This window comes from Dipteris shenzhenensis, chromosome 23 (genome assembly GCF_047967505.1).
Source record: "Dipteris shenzhenensis isolate YYH24624 ecotype China chromosome 23, Dip_SZ_1.0, whole genome shotgun sequence".
NCBI classification, from domain to species: domain Eukaryota; kingdom Viridiplantae; phylum Streptophyta; class Polypodiopsida; order Gleicheniales; family Dipteridaceae; genus Dipteris; species Dipteris shenzhenensis.
Genome location: NC_141618.1, coordinates 18,261,038 through 18,285,574, shown reverse-complemented (window position 1 = coordinate 18,285,574; position 24,537 = coordinate 18,261,038). Strand labels below are relative to the sequence as shown.

Here is a 24,537-nt window from a genome sequence, read left to right as displayed (position 1 = left end):
ATGCTTTGGGTTTGTGTGATGTACAATCTCATGTTGAGCTTGAGGGGGAGATTGTAGATGCATAGATGTATGCATATGGAGATATCATAGATGTATACATGTGGATATATAGTTGATGATATGGTGTCTTTATAGTGGGTGTGTGAAGACACTTAAGGACTCTCGCAGTTGATAAAATATCAAGGTAGGTTGAAAATTAGGGAGATCTAATGTGATAATCATCATCACTAAAAAGAATTGTTTATTATGTACACATGGCTATTACACATCATCAATACTAGCTCCAATCCTATTCCAAAGGTTTGGGAGAGTTTAATGTATGAATAAGGGCTCTCTCTCTCTCTCCAAATGTTATACACACACGCAAGTATGCACACACATCTCTCTCTCTCTCTTGCGTGCGCGTGTACATAATTTAAGAATAGAATCTATTATACACACCTCTCGCTCTGTCTCCTCTCTCCTGTTCGGACCTCTCTCTCTCTTCTTTCTCTCTATTTTCTCTCCTCTGTCCTCTTGTGCTCTCTCTCTTTTATCTCTCATGCTCGAGCTCGTCTCTCTCTCTCTCTCTCTCTCTCTCGTGCGCGTGTGCAAACACACATAATTTAAGAATAGAATCTATTATACAATATATTATGTTATAATAAATATACAATATTAGATATTATATTATATATTTATGTCTCTCTCCCTCTCTCTCGCTCATGTCTCTCCTCTGTCCTCTCGTGCTCTTCTGTGTTTTTCCCTGTCGCGCGGCGACGGATTGCCGCACCGCGTGTCGCGCCGTTGATCAATGTAACTGCTGCTCCGGCAGCGCACGTGACACGTGCACCGTCCGATCTGCCTAGTGCGAAAATCATCTCCGTCCACAGTCTGCCTAGTGGAAACTGCTGACTGCTCCAATCGTTGCTTCGCGCCACGTCGCGCTCTAGCCCGTTGCGTCAGATGTGGTGCTCAGCCTGCGACACGTAATGGTATGTCTACACTACCAGTCTGACTGCTGCCCCGCATGCGACATGTGGCAAGCGAGCCCTCAATTCCCTCCGAACCTCTCGTCCACATGGCAGCTGGTTCTCTCCCCGCGTCCGAGCCTCCCTCCGAACCTCCCTCCAGGCCTATCTCCGAACCTCCCTCTCCAAGGACGGAAGGGACGTCCACGTTTTTACCATGTCCAATCAAGACAAACTGTCCTGGGGGCACCCCGTTTTGAACAAGAAGCTAAAAGTTCACAGCAGCGCCATAGCCACCCTTCTCAAGCTCAACTGCCCACCTGTTCTTCTCTCCGCCTCTCTCACATCAGGCCCTCATTCCCCCTCCAATCATGCCCAACAGACGTGGAGTCTTCCAAGCTCCTACTGACACCCATCAGACCTCCCTGCTGCCTCCCGAACCAGCTCGCCGCCTCCTCCCAAATGAGGGAGACTTCCCGAACAAGCGCTGTTCTGCTCCTCGCGGCAGAGTACAGATCAGAAGGATCGACAACATTCCCAGTAGACAAGTCACCTTTTGCAAGCGCAGGAGCGGCTTGTTGAAAAAAGCTGACGAACTGTCCGTGTTATGCGACGCTGAAGTAGCTGTGATCGTCTTCTCGAGCACTGGAAGACTTCACGAGTATGCCAACTCCAGGTATGTCAAAGCATCTCGCAGCCTGTTCTTTGGATTAAACTGCGTGCAGGGAAGTCACGATTTTTCGCCCAACGTCGATATTGATTTCGCCCAAAGCCAATGCCAAAACATCTTCACAGCCAGGAGGCGGAGCTGTGTTGTTTGGCGTGCATGGAAATCCATCATTTTTATTTTATTAAAACGGGCTACGTTTTTGCATCGACTCCTTGGGCTCTCTTTTACTATTAGTACATAGTGAAACCAATTTAAATTAAATCATTTACAATATCTAATGCTCTCCAACAAGAATATCATTTATGAAGGTTTTGAGCTAAGCTTGCACACCTTCATGCGATGTAATGTCCCTCTTTCTAAATCAAGGTATTATGTCCCTCTTTCGTAAATCAAGGTCTTTTAAAAAATGATCATCCTATAATATAAGTCCGTGGTTTTTTTATTTTTATTTTTAAGGAATTACATTTAGCCAATTAAAATGAACATTTCATCTTCAAAAATTAAATTACTTTTTCTCATAACACATTTACTTTACACATTTTAAATAGTCCCCTTGTGGAGTGTTTGTTGATGCATTTTGCTTTCAATCAAGTTTGTCTATTTTGGTAAGGTCTTTTCCTCCTTTTTTATTTGTCAAAGTAAGGTCTTTTCCTCCTTTTTTATTTGTTTCTTAGAATCGTATTAAACCTAACCAAAAAAGTATGACACTCTGATACACACACATCCTAATACAACCAACCATCAATGGTTAATTGACAGCTAAGACAGAACGCTCTTAGCAAGCCCTTAAAGGGTCCTTAAACAATTGTCCAATTGTATGATCTTTTCCTAACATAGTCTAGAATAGTCTACCATCTATTACTATCATAGTTAAAGGGTCCTTAAACAATTGTCTAATTATATGATATTTTTCTACCATAGTCTAGTATAGTCTACCATCTATTACTATATCATAGTTTGGCAAAAATTTAACATGGACCTTGCAGGCTTGCATATTTTTTTAAACTAATAATGGATGACGATGACATGCATACTGGAAAAAGATGATGTTGATCTTGTACTTTCCTATTTAAGAAAACACTCTCTAATGGAATTGTATCGCTTGTTTTTCTCCTTCTATCTTATCATGTTGTTTCCTTTTCAGCCTCCCCAGGATTTTTATCTAGGTAGATGAGTAAAAGAGACTAGACAAAAGAAGTGAAAGAGGTGTGTGTGTGTGTGTGTGTGTGTGGTGGATGGACTATTAAATAAAAGTGGGGATGGACCATTAAATAAAAGTGGTGAAGTGGCTCTTTTGGCAAGAGTAGTGCCATAAAAGAGAGAAAGAGAGCCTCTATCTCTAGAGAGAAATACCCAACAAAGACAAAAGCATTAAAAATCTCCACAAGAGGACAAAAACTTGACTCTAACAACACATTAGGAGGATATTAGAAAGCCTTAAACAACCACTAAACCAAAACTTAAACTGGTCAAGCTGACCAAATGAATTAAAAGAAGTGGGATGGGCCTGATTAAGAAAAAACTAATATGTCCATCCCTTAGACCATACCCTTGTAGGGCAAGGTAGAAAATGTGCAAAAAGAAGATTTTTAAAACCCCTTCTCTTGAACCCATGTGCTATACTTACATATTTATGAGTGACGCCCTCGAAGGTAGTATCAATTTGCATTACATAGGTAAAGTTTCAATGTTTGACCATGACCCATTAACTTGAACATCTCTTATGCCAATAATCACCACTCTGTAGCATGCCCATGAGAATCATTGTAGCCATACATCGGCAACACAAAATAATCCTTGTAAAATTTAACTAATATGATCCTATAAACTTTACATTTAAGCTTTTCATTTATACACCATCGCTTTTGGTCTAGAACTTTTGGGCCTCCCAATCTTTGCTTAGGATTGTGCAAGGTACACTTATATAACAAAATCTTGGATATAAAGAGGATTCATTTTGTGGGGAGAGGACACATGGCTTTTCAAGAGAGTGACATTTACAAGGTGGGAATGTAGGTCGAATTGTAGATGCAAGACTCACATGAGAGCTTTTAGAGTGGCAATTTGAGGGAAATCTACTACTACACATGTAGTTGCTTGAGTGTTGAGCATGTGGTAAATTGTTAGTCTCTAGTGACGTTGTTATGTAGATGCACCAACCATGAAAGAAATTTGTTCATGTAAGGTTGGCAATGAGAATGAGTGTGAAGCGATTTTGGGCAGGGCATCCACCCATGTTGCAAAGGCCCTTTTTGCATATGAAGACCAAGTCACTATTGACTGACGTAAGCTCTTCCAAAAACATTTGATGCAAAACTCTAGGTGGTTTGGAAGAGTGGATAGGCACATTGTAAGCTTGGATCACATCTATGCACGATCAGGCACATACTTCTTGTTGAAGTAAGTGAAGTGGCTAGTATTGCAAATTTGGAATGGCTAGCCCCAAGACTCCTCTTGATGGGATCAAAGAATAGGAAGCCTTGGCAACTTGGGCTTAGGACTTGATGAATAGAAGAAAAATGATGAGGTGAGTATGGGATCTTACTCTTCTATGAACAAACTTCCCTCCACCAAGTCTAGCAAAATTTCTACAAGGACAAGGTCTTCTGTGGTTCACCCAAAAGACAACCCCCTCTAGGCAAGGAGCCTCACCAACCCTCTCTTCTTGCCAATGAGACACTTTCTTGTCTCCCTATGAATAGCCTCCTTATTCAACTCTTGTTCCCAATCTATTTCTATTGCCACCACTAGAGCCCCAATAGTCAGTTCCCTCTCCTTCCCATGAGAAACAACCCTCTCCAATGTGCTTAATGGGTAGCACCAGGGTATAAGAGAAGGGAAATAATGCTGGTTTCAATGAACAGTTGAATAATTAGGTGTTGGTAGACCCATCTTCTACTTATAATCAGCCTGAGGTCTAGAACAAGGAAGTGGAAATTTTGTTGACCAAGCCTATTCTAAAGAAGGCACTAGGAACGGGCATCAGGGGAATGTAGAGATGGAGTAACACAAGGAGAATGAGCTATCAGATGCTAATGAGCCCATGGATAATAGTTCAACTACGCAACTAACTCCCATAGCATGCTGCCATATGGCCATGCTAAGCTATCTATGACCATAACTAACCAAATTATAAGATTTCTAGGTTCATGACAGTTTTAAGTAGATCAAACCATATCGGAATCCCGGAATTTGAAAAAGTTTTAAGTAATAGTGAAACTTATCAATTAGTAGTCTACTTACCAGTAGTAGCAAAAACACTTTTGTACATTCTTCTCCATCACTGCACACATCCAAATATTTTGAAAGTCATGGCTATTTACCTAAACATTAGTAATAGCAAAAGTAATACTTGGTAATATGTTGTCCAAATAAATACTCTATAAATACTATTTTTTTGAATGACAATATTTTCAAAGGTAGGTCTCATAGGGAGCCTTCAAAAAATGAAAGACAAATTCTTTAAAGCTATTAAAGAATGACCTAGAGGGTAGCATAGTTAAGAAAGTGTGTATTGAAAATTATACATGTAAGTGTAGAGATAATTCAATAACTAGCTATCTAAGGGAGGGTACAATACATAAAAACATGGTTTTATATTTAGAAGAGGGGTTTGGGGAATCGATTATTAATGTAGGAAACCTTGGAAAAATGTTTTTTGTTATATGACCATACACATCTCTCTTTAGAAGCCATTGTAGATGCCTTTGTTAGGGAAGTGATACCCGTAGTGTGAGAAAGAGCAAGAAGTATGGACCAAGGAGGAAGAGAACTAAAATTTAAAGGAGAGAAGTAACGAAAAGATACAGTAAATGCCATAATTAGAACTAGATAGTGTTGCGTAATCCTTTACATAACTAGATTAGGTGGATACAATGATATTGAAAGAATACATCATATGAAGTGTTTGATGAAGAAATACCACTAGCATATGTTCTATTTACCATGGGAAGCCACCCAAACTAGTGGAATCAATGCAATTGTGGTAGATAAGCGTATAACAAGCTAAGATGACATGCTTGAATATAGGAAATAAGCAAGGATGAAATTGAGTGTGAGGTTTTGACTTGGTTTTGAAAGGAATCCAAAGGTCAAGTAAAGGAATGCGCATTGGCTTAATAAGTGAGGAAGGAAACTAAGTGCAAGTCTTTGCAATAGATTTTAAACACATCCAATGTATGATGTATCCTTTACTAGTATTGAAGCAAAACATATTGACCCGTACTTTAGGTAGGGCCTGGAGTGAGACCTTGATTTCCTCAAAGGGCCCCTTCCCTCTAAAAATTGGAGGGGTGATTTTCATTGAAATGATGTCCTATAGGCACTAACCTAACAAGTGCCCCAAATATGAACCAAATAGCTACTCTTTGATGAGCAAGGTCTATAGGGATAAGTAGCTTGATAACTAAACTAAGCGTATGTTTGAATCATATCTACCACAATTGGTCTATCAAGCTAAGAGAAAATTAGTACATAAACAAAAGGGTGCATGAGAGTACATCAATATGAGATGGACTTACTACTTACCAAACAATTTTGAGGTCAAGTAGATGCAACTCTAGGGAGGCCATCTTTGAGCACTTGCTTGATGAGCCTTAGGAAATTACCTTAAACCATAGACCCATATATAAAGAAGCCTGCTAATGGAACTCCAATCATCGTGAGACAACTAGGACATAAATCTATTAGTGACCTGCCAAACAAGACTTTAATATAATAGTCTCATTATCATCTATGACTACACCACAAGACTTTAATATAATAGTTTTCTTGTCATCAATGAAATTATCTCTTTTGGGAACCACAAACTACTCCCATTTGGGAAATGGCTTTGAAGCCTCATCTGTATCATGTCTCATGAGTCATACACCTAGTATTGTACATAGTGTTGGTTTGCATCTCAATAGGGACCCATAAATGTGGGTTGCTCTCACTTGTTAATAGGGACCCACGTTTCATCTACTTAGTATTGTAGCTAGTATTGATTCTCATCTCAATAGGGACCCATAAATGCAGGTTTCTCTTACCTTGTTAATAGGGGTTGGCCCAACTTCTAATAGGTTTACCGAAGCATGCAACCATGTAAGTAGGCATACTATCACCTATTGAAGTAAATAATCTTGAATTAAAGTCATATCTTACTTGATCATGAGGCCTAAACCCTATAATGAACACCTTTGAATCCAACCAATTGGCTCCATAAAGGGTCCAAATATCCAAGAAGAAGTAAGGACCTTAATCCTTTAGGCTTAGGTCTATCATTGAGCAATGGGCTAACCTTTCTTATCGATTGCTTTGCCTCACTAGATGTTTTCTTCATGGAGAAATGAGTTGACCTTAATTCTTTAGGCTTAGAGCTATCATTGAGGAATGGGTTGACCTTTGTTATCCATTAATTTTCCCCACTAGATGTTTTATTCATATTTTAGTCATTTATGACCTTCATAAGGAAAACTAGTTTGCCAACTAGTATTTCATAGCATCTAAAAACCTAGATGCAAGGTTAGAAACTTTTATCTCTTTGGGAAAGTGTCAAAATAGATTAATAGCGCTTTTATCTAACCATTCCCTCCACTCATTCCCCTCTAAACCCTGGCAAGGTGCATCTTAGAAATGAATTTAGGATACCATTTATTAATACTTTCAGTTAACCCCTTCTCATCTCTAGAAGGAATATCCATTGAATGATTTTGCTCTTTTTTTTGGAGTAGCAACCTCTATTGAGAATCATGGTTATTTGAACACTCTCTTGATTGTTAAGGGTGAATGTATACACATGGTTCTCACATAAAGAAGCACGCGTACACATGGGTATCATTGAATTTATCACATGGAGCATGCCCAACATACTTGTGGTCTTGGATGTAAACAAATGTGTGGACATAAATGCAACCAAGTGTGTGGCTGGAAATTGAAATGGGTAGAGCTCTTGGCTTCTACTTGAAGGAGCCTAAGAGTGTATGGACTAAATGCAAGGTCACTTAATCTTTGTATATGCAAAGCCTATCACATATAGTCTTATGTCTCCTCTCTCTCTCCCCCCATGCAAGTTGATGTAGTATTGTTTGATCTTTGCTAAAGCTCTTCTCTTCACAATGGTTCCCATTGTGCTACTCTATTCCTAGATTTTCTATAGGGTATCAGAGACTACTTAGGCTAGAACCATAGATTGTAGCCTCCTCTCTCTTCATTCCACATTGCTAATCTATGAATAGTCACCATTTTAGATAGTTTCCTACCCTTGATTGACTCTATCTATCTGTGCCACCTTTCATGTCGATTGAGCCTTCTTCCATCGCTTACAATATTTCAATGCTATAGGGCATAACATAAGCAAAAATTTTAGCTACACTGCATTCTTCTTGTCACTATCCTCACACACAGTAAGATCCAAAATAGAGTAACATAGCAATAATAGGCACTCGCTAGGTAGTATATTGTGAGTAACAACCACATTTGACTTACAACACATAGTAACAAATAACTTTGACAGCTTGTAACAATCAAAGTAGGGGCAGTAACAAAGAAAAACATAGTACAGCAACAAAGATCACAAAAGAGTAGTGGCCAGCAAATCAATAGAGCAAGTGAACAAGTATTAGAAAAACAAGAAGTAGCTAACACAACCATTACTAGAGGTGGAGCTTAGAAATAGTGGACAAACTAGCAATCCAATCTTCCAAGTGCAGTAGTGCAAGCAAAATTGTATTATAGCTGTAGTAGCCACGCACCAAGAATACAAGCAATTCAAAAGAAGGTAAAGACTAGTAGCAAAATAAAATAAAATGGGGAGTAGTAGTAAAATACAAAGACCAACAAGGAAAGAGGGTCTGCAGACAGCCATTTGTGACATAGGATATAGTGAAGGAAAATCATCATTTTTGTTTAATTAACCATTGTGTTTGAAGCTACAACTTATCTTTTTGAATAGTCACAAAGTTAGCCCTAAATTTTGGTGTAGATAATCACGAAATTTCAACTTGGTTAAAAATTTAAGCCTTGAAACAAGTCCCTTCATTAATTGGGGGTTGGTGCAATGCCCAAAGAGATCTCTTAAATAGAAAAGTTAATGGAGAGGATTACCCTACATTGCAACACTTGTTAATGTTTAAGATTTTATGGACATATGTCAATGGCGAGAAAACTCTTGGTCCAACTAAAGCAGAGTGAGGTTTAGGATAATGAAAGATCACAAGAAATCATCATGCTTCCCTTTGACAAAATTATTGTCCATCACATTGACGAGCTTGTAGCAAGTACGCTTAAATGGGATGATATGGAAAAGTTGTATAGTGCTAAAGGAAAGAACTCAAAAAACTCTACTTTAATAAATGCGACTTTTGACAAAAAAAATGACAAACATAAGGGGTTTAATTGTTCACTTTAAGGGAAAATGTAAAATTTTCAATATAAAAATATTTGAACAAGGACATGTAAGTTGGGCTGATTTATCATTCCATTGAACCTAGTGTCAAATAAATCTATATAATGAAATTCCCCCTTTATTCCCCTTTATGTTATTCTTTCCTTTCATGAGAAAGAAAATACATCCTCCTCTATGTTTCCTTGGTTGGAGGTGATCCCCTAGTTGAACCTCCTACAAGCATTCATGTGAGGTAAGCTAATTATAGCTGAAGCCTCCTTCTTGTTGGGCATGAAGCTCCATGTTGGTGTTAGTTAGCTTAAGAGGCCATCCTTAGATAGTAGCCCCAAGCTTCAAGTCCGAGGCCTTCAAAGATCCTTTAAAGTATCATGGTCTAAGATCCAAGTACAATTCCCTTAAATCCTTAATGCATAAGCTCCAAAGCACAAAGGAGAAGGAATTGCTGCTCTAAGTGACAAAGGCATCGAAGTTTTCCAAGGCCCTTTAAGGGTTGCCAAAGTGGGCACTAGACAAGTGGATCCACTAATAAGCACAACCATAAGAAGGACTCATATTTTGTAGTATGAAGATTTTTGCATCATAGTAGATGGATGAAGGAGAATATTGTTGCATCTTAGTAGTGGGTGAATAAGAGTGACAATGTAGCAAAAGGTCTTGATATAATAGAGGGGTAAATACCCTCAAAATCCATATGCTAGATGCATAGTAGAAAAGCCGAGGTATGTTTTGTCCATAATTGATCTAGAGAGGATCCTTGATTGCCCATGTTAGCATATTAAATGGGCATGCATGATTGCACAAGCCCTTAAAACTAAATACTCCCTATCACCTTCTCAAGTACATTATTACCCATTTAAAGCCATTACTCAAAATAGAGCCAAAAATATTCTCCTCCCCCTAGTTCTCATCTCATCAATGAGATCATTGACGGGAAACTTGAGTCTCGAGAAATTATTAAAATGGAACAATTGTTATATACCCAAATTCCCACCATTTGAAGGCAAAGATTGTTAAGAATCGTTGTAATTTCATTACTTGAAACATCTTCAACAAGATGGGGATAAAGATTTGGGAGGGTCGAAAAGAGAGGTGCTTGTTGAAGAGGCTATGGGAAAGTTTAAGGATGAGGCTACATAGGCATATTGAGGAGGTTGCATAATCCATGCATGAAAAATGAAAATTGCTATTAGGAGAGGAGTTAGCATACATGCTAGAGGATCCACTTTGCACATTGTCGAACTTTTGGGATATTCATTGTGTTTATTTCAGTGTAGTTGAATTCTTCTACTTGATCTTAAGCTTGAGTGAATCATAAATCCTATTATCGTGAGGTTCAGTAAATAGTGGGTCATCATGGTAAGAAATCCCTCATTGCTTGGCTGAGTGGCTATTAGACCATCAAAGATTGCAGTTGCATGATCACATATAAATGTGACATGGCCTTTCTACATCTCCTTGCCTCACTTTATCCACCTACAAGTGCAAATTAAAATTAAAACTCCGAGTAGACAACCAGAACATCCCTGATAAATTGAGGTTTTCCTCTAATAACAAACATCTTAAAAGGGTTCTTCACAACATTGTTTTGTTTTTCATACCAAACCTTGGCAATCCCTTCAAGAGAAAAGTGGGTATACTCAATGAGCAATAATACTCACTCCGAAAAATTCAAGAACACATCGTGCTACTTAAAAATAATCTTTCCTCCCATAAAAACTTTTGATATTCTAGCCAAAAGACAAGGGAAAGTGTCTTTCTATTGACTTGGATCTTGCCATTGTTTGCACATTACTATTTACGAGAGGAGAAAACAAATCCATAACCAAAGCAAGCTGATATAACCCTTGAGTACCTCCCTTTACTTCATCAAACTCCTCAAGTCTATGTTCGATCTCTTGTAATAACCTTCAATAGAGCATCTTGATTTTATTGGGCAAACCATTTGAGGACTATTTCAATGATCAGGAAAAGACGATTCATTTCCTCAACAAAACAAAAGCATTAGGTTTTCCTATGATGACAATAACCACATTTTCTACACATGATGACATGCATGCAAGCCAATACCTTTGCTACAATTCTATTCATGGGTTGTTAGCATCTTTTGTCAAAGAAACTTCTATTTCAAAGTTTGGAAAATATGTGGAATTGCTACATTTTTAAATCCTTGGCATAATTGGTATGACTGTCAATGTCGTGATACTAATTCTTACTATGGATATGTACTCGTTGGCACACAATTTGAGAGCTATTAAACACATCAAGCCTAGAGTATTTGACTGTCATGGGCCCTGGAGTATTTGACTGTCATGGGCCCATTGGAGACCAATAGTTAATTTATAATACTTGGCTTGTATCCTAATGCTAGATTCTATAGGATCACTATAGCTAAATGCAATTCCTTCAAAGGAAAAAATGAAATGACTTTGGCACTTATAGGATTCATTGTAAGCCCCATCAAATAATAGGTCTAAGTGGATATTATACCAATACTAGGATGCAGTAGTCAAGGATGGAAAGGATCAAGTAATGCAAAGATACTAGTTTTTTTTCAAGTTCATTAGCTTCAAATGACTTTACAATATATTCATGGTGATTGAGCTTTGGCTGATAGTTGCTTTCGAGTACGTTAAACTAGTTTTAGTACATGTGGTGGGTTCAGCTCATAATGTGGAATGAAAGGTTGATTGGGAGGAAAAGGGAGCTGATGCCAAAATCTAATGCAAGTCATCAACCTTTATTAGATCCGTGGGAATTAGAGATGATTGATGATAGCTAGTTGCAGATCCGTGGGAAACTCCAACAATAGATATCGCCAGGTGTTAAAGTTATGTATGGGAAGAACTAGTGTGGTTGATAAAGAGTTGATGTCAAGAATCAAACCCAATGACGTCGAATTGCTTTGTCTCACCTATTAAATTTCTTCTCTTCTCCTCCTCAATACGTAGTATGCTTACGTGCCGATAGTATTGCCTGAAGTAACTGCGAAAGACATAGTAAAGTTCGATGAGATTCTTTCCCGCGTATCAGTGAATATTGACCCTCGGAAATTGGAATCATTTCACAATGCTGGGAAGACTGTCAACTAGTTCCGATTGATCAAATTCGAAAGGTTCATGGACGTAAACATATGAACTAACATAGATCAGGCATTCGCTCACATTTCTGAATTCCCTTATCAACTCCAATATACAGTCCTTTATCGCGACACATCAACCCCGACTATTTTAACAAAGTTAACTGATCTCTCCTATTGGTATGGACTTTCCTTTTTTTGGCCACTTGTTTATGGTACTAGCTTCTACTCCACTAAATTTTCCTGATCAATGATTCACGCTTTGACTTTGATCGGTGGTACAGTCTAGTACCAAGATGCAGAATCTTATCATGAACCTGATGGATTTATTTCATTGTATGAGCTTTCCCAATTGTAGGAAATCAATTAATTGGCATGCATCTCGAGAGGTACGATATGACTTTTAGAAAAGAGAATTTTGGCCCTTTTTGCGGCCTTCTTGTTGGGACGGGTTCAGCCCTAGATTGTCTTGGCGCGATGGAATTCTAGATTCGAACATTTGATAATCTACACAACACTACCAACTCCACATTCGAACAAAAATCACAACCCTTCATCCGAGCAGGCCCATCTTTTTTAGTCTTTCCGAGGTGATGAGGTTTGAATGGATGTTTCTATGCTTGCCTTACAGTTCCTAGAAGCTTCTGGTTCATATCTTTTCATTATAAGGTGGTGCATCCCCCGTCCACCAAATCACACATTCAAAAATCTATCCTACATTAATTCTCGAAGGTACTCCTTAGGGGCTTGGTATCCTGTCTATCCGTGTACCATCCAGTAAATAACACATATCCTGCCTAGGTAAGATCTTTGATATAATACTAGCAAAGATAAATTCATCTAAGATTAATGATACTTCGTAGTTTTGCAATATACCCAAATATATTTGTTGTGGACCGATAGAATAACTTATAGAAATTCAAAAAAGACCTTAATGGGAAATTTTCTCAAATAAATAGGATACCAAGAGAGAGCAAGAGAATGAAACATTTCACAGCTTTTACAAAATGGCCAAGTGTTATCAATCCCATTTGCCATATGGTAGGTAGCTTTATAACCTCGATTTTCACGGAACTCCCATAGGGATGACATTCTATTCAATGCAAGTGGGTCTATAAGACCAAGCTCAAAGCTGATGGTACCTTTGATAAATGTAAAGCACGGTTGGTTGCTAAAGGTTTTTCTTAGGTGGTACTAGTTGATTACCATGACACCTTCTCTCATGTTGTTTGCATCGCCACCATTTGTATCCTATTGGCTTTTGTCACCCAGTTTGATTTGCAAGTCATCAGATGGATGTCAAAATTTATTTTTTAAATGGCAACTTACAGGAAAAAATCTACATGGAGCAGCCTCCATGCTTCATTGTGAAAGGAAAAGAGCATTTGGTTTTTCAATTACATCATGCACTTTATGGTTTGAAGCAGGCATCTCGGGCTTGGTATCTCAAGAATTATTCTTTCATTTAGACAAACAAGTTCCATTCATGCTCCTCAGATGCAAACATCTATTTGAAACGGGACCGGCAATCTATTATCATCATTGCTTTGTATGTGGATGACATCATTTTGATTTCCAATGATCTTTCTTTTCTCAAAAGTGCCCAGGTTCTACTATCTTCTACCTTCAAGATGGTAGATTTGGGAGGTATCTATTCCTCCCAGATCTGCCTCAGTTTTGAAGTCGAGCATTTTCGTGACTCGGGTATCCTCTTCCTTCACTAGACAAAATTCATTATGGAAATCTTAGACAAATTTTCCATGGCAAAGGCAAACCCGGTATTCACTCCCTCATTTTGCTGTGTCCAATGAGAATCGTTCTGACTAGATTGATCCATTCCTCAAAGATCATATTCCTTTTAAAATCTTGTTGGATTCCTCCATTTTGTCGGTTTAAACACTTGACTTGACATTCTTTATTCTACGAACTTGCTTGGACAACATCTTGCAAATCCCTACCAAAGTCACTAGATAGTGGCAAAGTGTGTACTAAAATATCTATAAGACACTAAGAAACATGGTCTAGTATATCGAAGATAGGATTCTCCTCCTACTCTTTCCCTTCTTGGCTATTCTGACATAAAATGGGCCAGCCCATTCTCACAAATGCAATCAACTAGCTGCAATTGTCTCTTCCTCAACCAATCTTTGGTCTCATGGACTAGCAAGAAACAACACTGTGTTGTTGTGTCCAGCACATAAGCAGAGTATGTGGCATCATCATTTGCAACATGAGAAATGATTTGGTTGTAGGAGCTTCTCTTTGATCTTGGCTATAATGCAATAATCAGAGTGCAATATGTATATAGACAAAGACTACGTCCATCACAACAAAACAAAACACATAGCAGTTCACTATTATTTTGTTCGACATCTTTCAGATAGAGTATTTCCCAACATATAAGATGATTGTAGATATTCTCACAAAGTCTCCACCACAACTTCGGTTCTCAACTCTCTACAATGGACTTGGCATTGCAAAGATTGGGTCTTCTTTCTTTTGATAAGGCATAATGATGAGCACTCACAGATTGCAATATTATAGCCTGAAGCCATCCTTGTATATTTTCTCCCTTCTGATATTATATCACGATGTGCACTCATAGTCTGTGCTTTAAATACTTTGGCAGAAGCCTAGCCTTTACTTTCCCTAGACATCTATATAGTGGCTCGAGGTTTTCCCTTGAACTCCCCAAGGGGTTTTTCAACCGTAGCCAGAGGGCTTGGTTTGAGCGGGGGTGTTAGAGCTATATATAGCTCGCCCACACTCAACTCTTGTCCTCATATATATGCATCTACTACATAAAATATAGTCATTCCTTGGGAGCATGTGTTGTCTCATCTCTCGTAGTTCAACATCTCTCTGGCTGTGGCAAGTATATTGGCAACATTGACAACATCACACATAATATTGCATTCATTCTTGGATAGTTCCAAATGTTCAGTATCTGACTATGCATCCTTAATGAGTCCTCATGAAGCTGTTGGATAAAACAAGTGCTAGTTTATTCAGAGATAAATTTTTGGTTATAGGACAACTTATTCTCTCATGGTGGTTGAATATAGGAGTGAAGTGAGAATCTATAGCAGCAGTGAGATGTAGTTATTGAGGGCTGAGATTTCATTCTAAACCAATCTTTCATACCAAGCTAAATAATTTGGCTTGGATTATCATGAATCTCAAACCACTTGGATGGCCACCTAGCCCACTACTTCTCGCTCAACTCCCTCTTCTTCTTTCTTGTATGGGGTCTCATTTATGAGAGCCCCTTCTAAATTGAGCTGCATCTCTCTAGAACCCTCCCCATGCCTGGAACTTGCCACTTGCTGATTTGCTTTGGTGCCATGCATCCCACATGGGGCCCTTTCTTTAAATCCCCCTCATGGGTTTATCAATGCACCTCACGACTATATCATAGGCCTATGAATGACTGTACACCCAAGCCCTCTAGCCGTAAAACCATTCCATAGAATTATATGGTTCTAGTTAATGTAACATCCCCTTCCCCTTAAAAAATATGTGCTTATGGTTGACGTAACATTTGCTTCCCCTTAAGGATGGCTTATGTCCTTCAAAACAAATTTGGAAAACCTTCTCTAGAGATTTCTTACCCTTTCAAATATTAAACTCTATTTGGATCTATCCTTCTGCTTAGCGAGACGTGCTTGATATATTGAAAAATGACTCTTTGTTCTTGTCAATCTTAAATTTTTTATTGGGTTGTGTAGTAAAGATGCAAGTCTTATGAGTTCAACCCAGATTTGATTTCTAATATTGATTCATCATCTTCAAATTTCCTTTTGACTCTACTAACATTAAAATTTTAGATTTACGCGACATCTTTTTAGTAAAGCTAATTTGTAAGCAAGTTCGCCAATTCTCTTATGTACTAGGAGTGGTCTACTGTCCACAATAGCTAGGAGATAACGTTGGTCATTTAGCCATCTTTAGGAATTCTGAAGATTTTGCCACCCTAAGATAGACTTTCTCTTTTTCTTTGAACTCTTAAATTTCTAGGACTTACTTTTTCATGATCCTGCTTCATTATTGGGATATAATATGTCTCAAGTACCTTAGCTCTTTTGCAAAAAATTTACACTTGTGTTCTTTAGTAATGAGAGTTGTTTCTAAGATGTTGGAACACTTTTTCCAAATGTCCGATATGCTATGTTTTGGCTTTACTATAGATAAGGATATCATCTAGAAAGAATATACTGCATTGTCCTAGATATGGGCTGAAGACACTATTCACAAGTATCATACATGTTGCTAGAGCATTAGTTAAACTGCGAATTGCCTTACTCTAAGTTGATTATGCTCATACGTAGCATGAAGAAATGTCTTAGGTATATGTGCTTTCCTAATTTGGACTTGGTAATATCTAGATCTTAAATCAATTTTAGTAAAACATTTATCCCCTTCCAATCGATCAAAGATCTCATCAATGCAAGGCATATGATATTTATGTTTGGATCTCGGTAATCTATGCAGGTGATGCTAGTGAAGACCGAGTGAAGACCAAGGTGAGCTACTTGTTGAATCTGATATTTTCTAAGATATTTATCTAGCTACCTTTCTACCTAACATTCTTTTGCTTGACTAAGTCAAAAGAGGGCTTAAAACATTGGTAGATTCAAAATATATATCTATTTTATGATCTATTTCCCTACTACAGGGTAAGTATCATGCCACTAAGGACAAACTTCATGGAACCAATTACCCTGTGGCCTTATATCATGCATAATGCGTTGGTTGCAAAAGGTGTCTAGAGTGCAGTTAGTGAACTAGAACCTAGACCAACTTCACCTACTACCACAGATTCAAGAGGTGGAGCTCCTACTTTAGATCTCCGACATTGGGAGAATCAATAATAGCTATAGCTATTGCTATTTCTCATGCACCGCCTACATTGCATATGAAGATATATGGAATGGTAAAATATTCCAATGCACATGCCTTGATTAATCGTATTGTGCATATGATGATGAACCATCATTCCACATATTATCCATTCATGCAAGGTAGCCAATGAGGCTTGCGATACACTTGCAGGATTGTATCAAGTTTGCAATGAATTATGCATTACAATTTTTAGATAGTAATTTGATAATCTTAAGATGCAAGAGGGAAATAGTGTGGATGAGTTCTTGACTGAGCTGAAATACCCTAAGGATCCATTAGCTAGTATGAATGAGTTTGTTGCAAATGCTTCATTGGTGCCCATAATATTGAATGCCATGCTAGATTAATATCAAGGTTTTGCAATGACTAGGCACATGTTTATCACTAGAAGCCAGGATGCATTCCTATTTAATGAGCTTGTCAATTCATCATGTCACAAAAGAAGTAATTGAGATAGAACCACATTTTTTTGATGGCTATACAGATCATGATTGTTATGACAATGGTAATTTTGTGAATTCAAGTGAAAGATCAAAAAAGGATCTTGCCGAGGTAAGATATGTAGACCTACAAGTCACAGTAAGTATATATATTTATATATACCTTTGTAAGAATACAATATATATCTAGTTCAGGAACATGCCCAAACTCATCCTCAAAACACAAAACATAGTGCAATTTTAATCTCATGGTAGTCATCATAAGGTTGAAAACCATAAACTCCATCAACATTAGTAGGGACTAGCTACTCTGACATCCCCACTCACGTCATCAATGCCCAACAATGAGTGTAGACTATAGTATAAACATATGCTCTCACACATACAAATCCACACACGCACACATACTTGAGCATCTATCTATACAAAGGTCTTCGTATTGAGTTTCTGTCAACACTCTGGAGGTGAAGGGCAAACTCAACCGTGACAAAGGCTAGCACTAAAGGAGAAGGCTAATCAAAAAGTAGTCCACATTCTCTTTATTCAAGCTACAACTGAGTGTAAAAACTCTATGATTTCAGTTTAGCTCTAAACAGACCAGCATCTAAGAAAAAAATGCTTAGAAATCTAGCTAATAGTAAGGCTTTCTAATATTGGGAGATGGGCAAAAGAGGGGTCAAAAACCTGTATTTCACGTCTAAAAGCATGTCCTGACCTTGTAACTCCTCCTCCCATCTCCTCTAACCTTGCAACCCATCCTCTCCCTCTCCTTCTCCCTCCTCCTCTATCTCCCTTCTCCTCCTCCCTCTTCCTCCTCCCTCCTCCCTCTTCCTCCTTCTCCTCCCTCCTCCTCCTCCCTCCTCCTCCTCCTCCTCCTCCCTCCTCTCTCTTCTATCCCCCATGCTCTTACACCTTCTTCCTCTCCTACTCCTATGCTCCCCCTAAACCCTTAATCTCCATGATCTACAAGGGAGATGAGTTCTCCACCATAAGGTAAAGGAATAATATTGCTCTAGTTGTATTAATAGCTCATAGGTATATATAGTCGATAGCTAGGTTGAGTTAGGGCAAGCTATATAGTTCTAATAGCCCCATTCAAACTAGGGTCTTTGGTTGCATATAAAAAAACCCTTAGGGAGTACAAGGGGAAAACCCGAGCCACTATATATATTTATGTGGAATATGTACAAAGGTGGCCATAGGCCATATGATAAATGTGCTATGTGATGTATAATATATGCAATGCGTCTCATAAACCATATGTTTCATATGTGTGTAAAATATGTACAAAGATGGTAGAAGTCCCTCAACAATCATTGAACCATTCCTTGCCTACATGATGAACGTAATGGTGAGCGTCCTACTCCAAATCCACAGATAAATATTTCCAACCACTGACATGTATGACTAGCATTAAGGAGGTAGCTGAATACTCACCCACTGTATCCATATAGTAACAAAAAAATTTATAGCACGAAGCACTATTTGGCAAGTAATAAGGCATGGATGAATACCACTATCTGGTAATAAATAAGTAGTAGGGCACAGATGAACACTGTCTTGCAATCAATAAGTAATAAGACATGTATGAAAACCATTTTTTGCCCATCAATAAGTAATAGATTGCATATAAATATCATTGACCCAGTAATCAATAAGTAGTAAGACATAGATGAATACCACTGCTCGGTAATCAATAAGTAGTAAGCATGGATAAATATCAATATCTGACAATCAAAAAGGAATGGATGAATACCACTGTCTGAGCAACAATCAATAACAAGGCATGGGCAACTGTCAAATGAGATCATCTCTTTCATGGATTGTGGCCACTACACTATAACAATGTACTTTCATAGGTTATGGACACGCCATAATGATGTATATAGCCATGCTATCATAATGTACTTTCACGGGTTATAGCCATGCAATAACAATGCACTTTCATAGATTATGGCCATGCCATGACAATGTATTCTCATAGGTTATAGCAACGCTATAACAATGTATTTGAATAGGTTATGGACACAACATAATAGTATAAATTCATTGTTGTGAGAAGGATAGAATAGCTTTCTTCCATAGAATAGACCAGTTGCTTGAAGAAAAGCTTGAACCAAACTTGTTAGAATAAAAAATACCAAAAACAACATGAATAAACAATGCAAGGTATGTATTGAGTACTTAGGAAAACCTGATTCTTTCAAGCACCAATGTAAAGCGTACATAAACTCATAAACATTGTTCGATATGATGAACAAAAACATGTGTGCTCATCATTATTCAGACTAATATTGAGCACTTGGATGAAACCGCATGGGCTCCATAGGGTAATCTAGTTCATCCAAGCACTAGTTTAGACTTGCATAAACTTGAGTGATCAAGAGAATATATGTGTAAATCTTGGGAAAAATCTGGCCTTGAAAAAAAAAAAAAGAGAATTTGAGAATTTCCCTTCATAGCAGAAACCAAATCCTTAAAGGAACACTAGATTAAAACTTCTTAGCAAAATATGTTGGACAGAAGGTGATCCAATAAAACATCCTTACAATATGTTAATCATTTCAAGAAAGCTCTCACTATTCTAAATCAATTGGATTGGAAGTTTTTTTGCTCTCTTTTTGTGTGTCCTAACCATCAACTTCTAATGTTGTTGTGGATGGTTTCTATCCTTCTTTCCTTGATCAGATTTTTCCTTGGCCACCTACTAACCATCAGTTCTATGGACATTGTTACCTCCTTTTATCGTACCAAAAATTTTTTTCCCTCTATTTACACTTCTAAACAAAAGGGGCAATGTAGCAAGAGTTAGGCTATACTCTAAATATAGCATTTTGGTCCTAGATGAATTTTCTCAATACAATGACAACAAAGTTCTTCATTTGTACTTTAGACCCATCCCTTGGAATTTGAGCCCCATTAATGTCTTTGACAAGACCTTTCCCAATGCTCTTTCTAATATCTTATTATTACTTAGTTCCTTTTACTACCTTTGCTAAAGTTGGAACTTGCACCCTTTCTTGACGTTTTCACTAGCTTTTTAAGTGTATTACCCAACTAGAAATGACAGTCATACTATACAATTATTGAGAAACACCTCATCAATACAAATCATGGATGCCAAGGCAAGGAAAGGATTTACTCCTTGTGAAAACTAGGAGATGCCACTACATCTTTATTCTTGTCTCAGCTTAGTCAAATCTTATTTAGGAACCATAAACTAGAACATCTTGTGCCCCCATCTAATGCCTCCTTCAATTGCCCTCTTCATAGGTTTTAAGCCTCCTTGAAAAGAATAAATATGTGGCTTCATGCACAAAGAGGCTTGAGGATATACTTTTTTATGCTTTAAAGTAGCAAAAGCATCAGTAGCATGTATGCAGACAAGGTTGACCCTTTAGAGATTGGCCCAAAGGGCTATTCGAAACATTTTTCAAGACTCACAATAAGTTATTCCATTTCTCGAATGCTCATCCTAGCACGGGTCTTAGCATTGAAGTAAGAACATGTAGCACCTTTGCCAATGTACATCTCTTCTATTTGTTTGATAGCATTCAACCATTGAGATCTATAAGGCAGACGAGACCTAGAGCTCATGCACTACTATTAGATCAGTCATGATTTTTACTGAAGTTGTTGAAGGATAGAAAACTTAGTGTATGTATTTGAAGCCCTTATCTACCTCTGTTGAGCCTCTCTTTTGATCCCCTTACTTTGTAAATCAAATTAGACTTTAAAAAAAGCTATAATATTTTGATCTTTAACTAGCTCCATGTGTAAGTATTTGCAGATTTATGATCTTCCATTGGATTTGTCTCTTTTTTGACACTTATATCACCAACATTCACCAATTATAGATAAAAGATAAGTGAACTAGAGCTTGAAATGTTTGAAAACAACCATAAGAAGTCCTAAGGTCTTTATTTCCCATTCAATTAAGTGTCTTTGTTTCACATGTTTGTGCACAAGTCCAAGATGGACATGGTTTATCATGACCCATGCCTAAATCATTGGCGAAGCAATCAAATAGCATACATTATTTCCTTTGCAAGAAATGTTGAGGATACAAGTTTTAGAGACATTACTATACATTGGCATATACATTGAATTCTAATTTTTTCTTTAGTTACTTCTCCAAACAAGTTGCTACCCTAATAAAGGCTTTTTAATAGATTAGGATGGCTAGACTTGATAAGATCAAGCAACATATTGTACCTAAAGGTTGAAAATTAGGTCTTATATTATTTTCACACCACTTAAAATTGCACGAGTCATTGGTTATTACACTAGATTCTTGCATCTCAGCATCTAAATTGGCCAAGTGCTACTAGTTGCAATGCATAATATGCTCTTTTTTAATTAATACTTGAAGGAAAATACTTCCTTATACAAGTACAATCAATGGAGTGATGGATGTGAAAAAGTAGCTAGTTTCTTTTTCTAAAGTAAGGGCATACGTTTGACAAATGTGGGGATCAAATCATCGTACATGCAACAATTCTCCAAATCATTAACAATATAGCAAAGAGAGAAGTTTAAAATTTCCAAGCTTGAAGGATATGACCTTTATGTTTTCTACCATAGAACGCAATAGTTGCATCAAGTTAATGGCCATGCCATCCTAGGTCTTGGATGGAAAGAAAAGGGTTGTATATCTTATTATTGAGTGATACTTTACATCATTTTAAGATCATTTGCACATTTTCTTATGCATCCTTGACTAATGTAGATCCATTTTCATGGTAGCAATGTTCTTCTTGCACTTCTCCAAAAGAAATAAGATTGGAGCATTTATGATTTTATAAGAAGTATGTGAGAAGCAACAACATGAAAGTTAACAATAGTACAAGCAAAGTATTGACTTAAAAAAATGTGCGAACTTTTAATAAATTAATATTTTGCAAGTCATATGGGAATAACTTCATATTTTGTAAGTCATATGGGGAAGACTTGTCTCAAAATTGATACCATATATGTCCTTTGGAGACATGTGCAGCCACTATTGGCTTTAGGCAAGCAATGTAGGTGCAACATCAACAACCCAAGGGTTGAGGAAAAATAGGAAGTGTCCTTGTGCATAGCAATGATGATGTTTTGCATCCTCAATGACTATGTTTCGGGTCCCCCCCACCCCTTTAGACTATAAAAACAAAAAGTAAGGTTGTGTGGAATTGAAGCGAAGTGGCGAGCGATCCACACAGAACTAAAGCAAACATATGAACATGTGGGCAAGTGGTGACCAATTGCTCAAGCACAGACCAATGAATAGGCAGGTGAGACAAGCCCAAGAGAAGATGTTTTAAAGTGTAGATATCATTTATTAGTATGAGCCAAGGGTTGCCATGCAACACCATGGAATGACAATGGGGAAGATGAACACATAATGGAGCATGCCTCAAAGTGAAAGGATATGGCTCAAAGAAGATGCAAACATGAATCTAGCTACAAAAATATTTAGTAAGGTCAATGCAATGAGGAGGATGTGTTCATTTTGGTCATGAACAATGACACATGCTACGAGTTGGGACACGGACTTGGGGGAGCTGAGATGAGCATGTACTTGGAGGAGCTGAGATGAGCATGTAATGGTGCAAGGTAGGAAATGGTGCCATAGGGAAAGAAGAGCGCAAAGGATGAGCTACCATGAAGCTAAATGATATGGAATAGACTGCGAAGAGATAGACCTAGAAGTGACATAAAAAGTGAGATGGATTGAAAATCCAAGACTTGGATCTAGGGCTATGGTTCAAGAAAAAAAGAGGGAAGTTGGCCCATGTGCAAGAGTGAGGATGGGAAGGACCTTGTCCTAGAAATTGGTGTGAACCTTGTGAATCATTTGACCGATCCAGGAGTGAGCCAGAGGGGTCAAGAGTACCGAGCTTGTGCCAATGCCACTAACATGTGAGACCAAGTTGCACTGATACCATGACCTCAGACAGCATGCCCATGATTAGGGATGTTGTGCAAGGGTACTGCCTAGTGAGATATCTAAAGGGGAGATGCCATATGTAAGGAAGAAAAACCAAAGGTTCCACACATAGGGTGTGCAAGCGTGTCTTGATACCAAAATTATGGATGTTGGGAGCAGTTTGAGGTGTTGTGCCTAAGCACTATTTGCATGGTAACTAAAAGCCGTTTGATAGGAGATGCACTCAAGAGGACCCTTGAATGCTAAGGAGTAGCCTAAGAAAGGACATGGAAGCCAAGGTACTAGAATGGATGTCAAGATTGGGATGCATAGTAATATGGAACCAAATGGTAGTGTGAGTAGGGGCGTGCAGAGAGCGTGCACAGTTGTAGGCTATGAAGCTCATTCAAGGAGACAAGACCCATGCAATTGGAACATGAGGGCGAGCCCAAGATGGGAGGAAAGATTAAGTTCTAGATTGAGAACAAACTATGATTAGACGGGCTTGGTGTAGTTGGGCCTATGATCCTTAGTTATGGCTGAGATAGTGACAGATCGTGAAGTATCACTGTTACCAAGAAATGGCTAAGGAAGCACATATGCACATACACATGCATGCACACAAGATGCAAACATGCACAAATGTTTCTAGGTATGTATTTAATGTCATGAGCTCATGCTTCTTCATTGCACCTCATGAATAATGTGTGAATTTCACATCAGGTATTCTTTGTGTCACATGGCTATAATATCATAATTTATCCTAGTTTGGAATTTGTGGGATGAAGTTAGGTCAAGAAAATTCTTTGGTGGTATGTGGCTTTGCTGGAGATGCCCATGTCCACTAGATTTACACCTATGACATATTAAAGGGCATCTTTGATCACTTAAATGGATCTTTTCTTGTGTTACGTATAAGAATGGGGTGGTATCAGTATGGAGGAAGCTAATAAATGAACATTCCATGTGAATGAAACCATGCACACAAGATTTCTCATCTCATTGATTGCAAGATGGTGCATGCATGATGAGAGATACCTCCATGAAGTGTATGCATGATGAGGGATCCCTACAAATTTGGTGGTTGCAACATGCATGGATGATGAGGGAGACCTCCATCTTATGTCTCTATGTATCGTTAATTAATGTATTCATGCAATCTAGCCTAGTAAAGATTGTGATAATCTAAAACAATGCATTTTACATC

The 24,537-nt window shown here is 38.0% G+C and overlaps 1 protein-coding gene across 1 annotated transcript in view; it reads left to right on the top strand.

The window, feature by feature from the left end:
- Positions 1-1,217: 1,217 nt before the first annotated feature.
- Positions 1,218-24,537, top strand: part of LOC147887078 (agamous-like MADS-box protein AGL11) — a 121,343-nt gene continuing 98,023 nt past the window's right edge. The window contains exon 1 of the mRNA XM_087394697.1: positions 1,218-1,626. Within this exon, the coding sequence (XP_087250823.1) occupies positions 1,322-1,626 (305 nt within the window). The 5' untranslated portion in view covers positions 1,218-1,321. The remainder of the gene's footprint in view (positions 1,627-24,537) is intronic.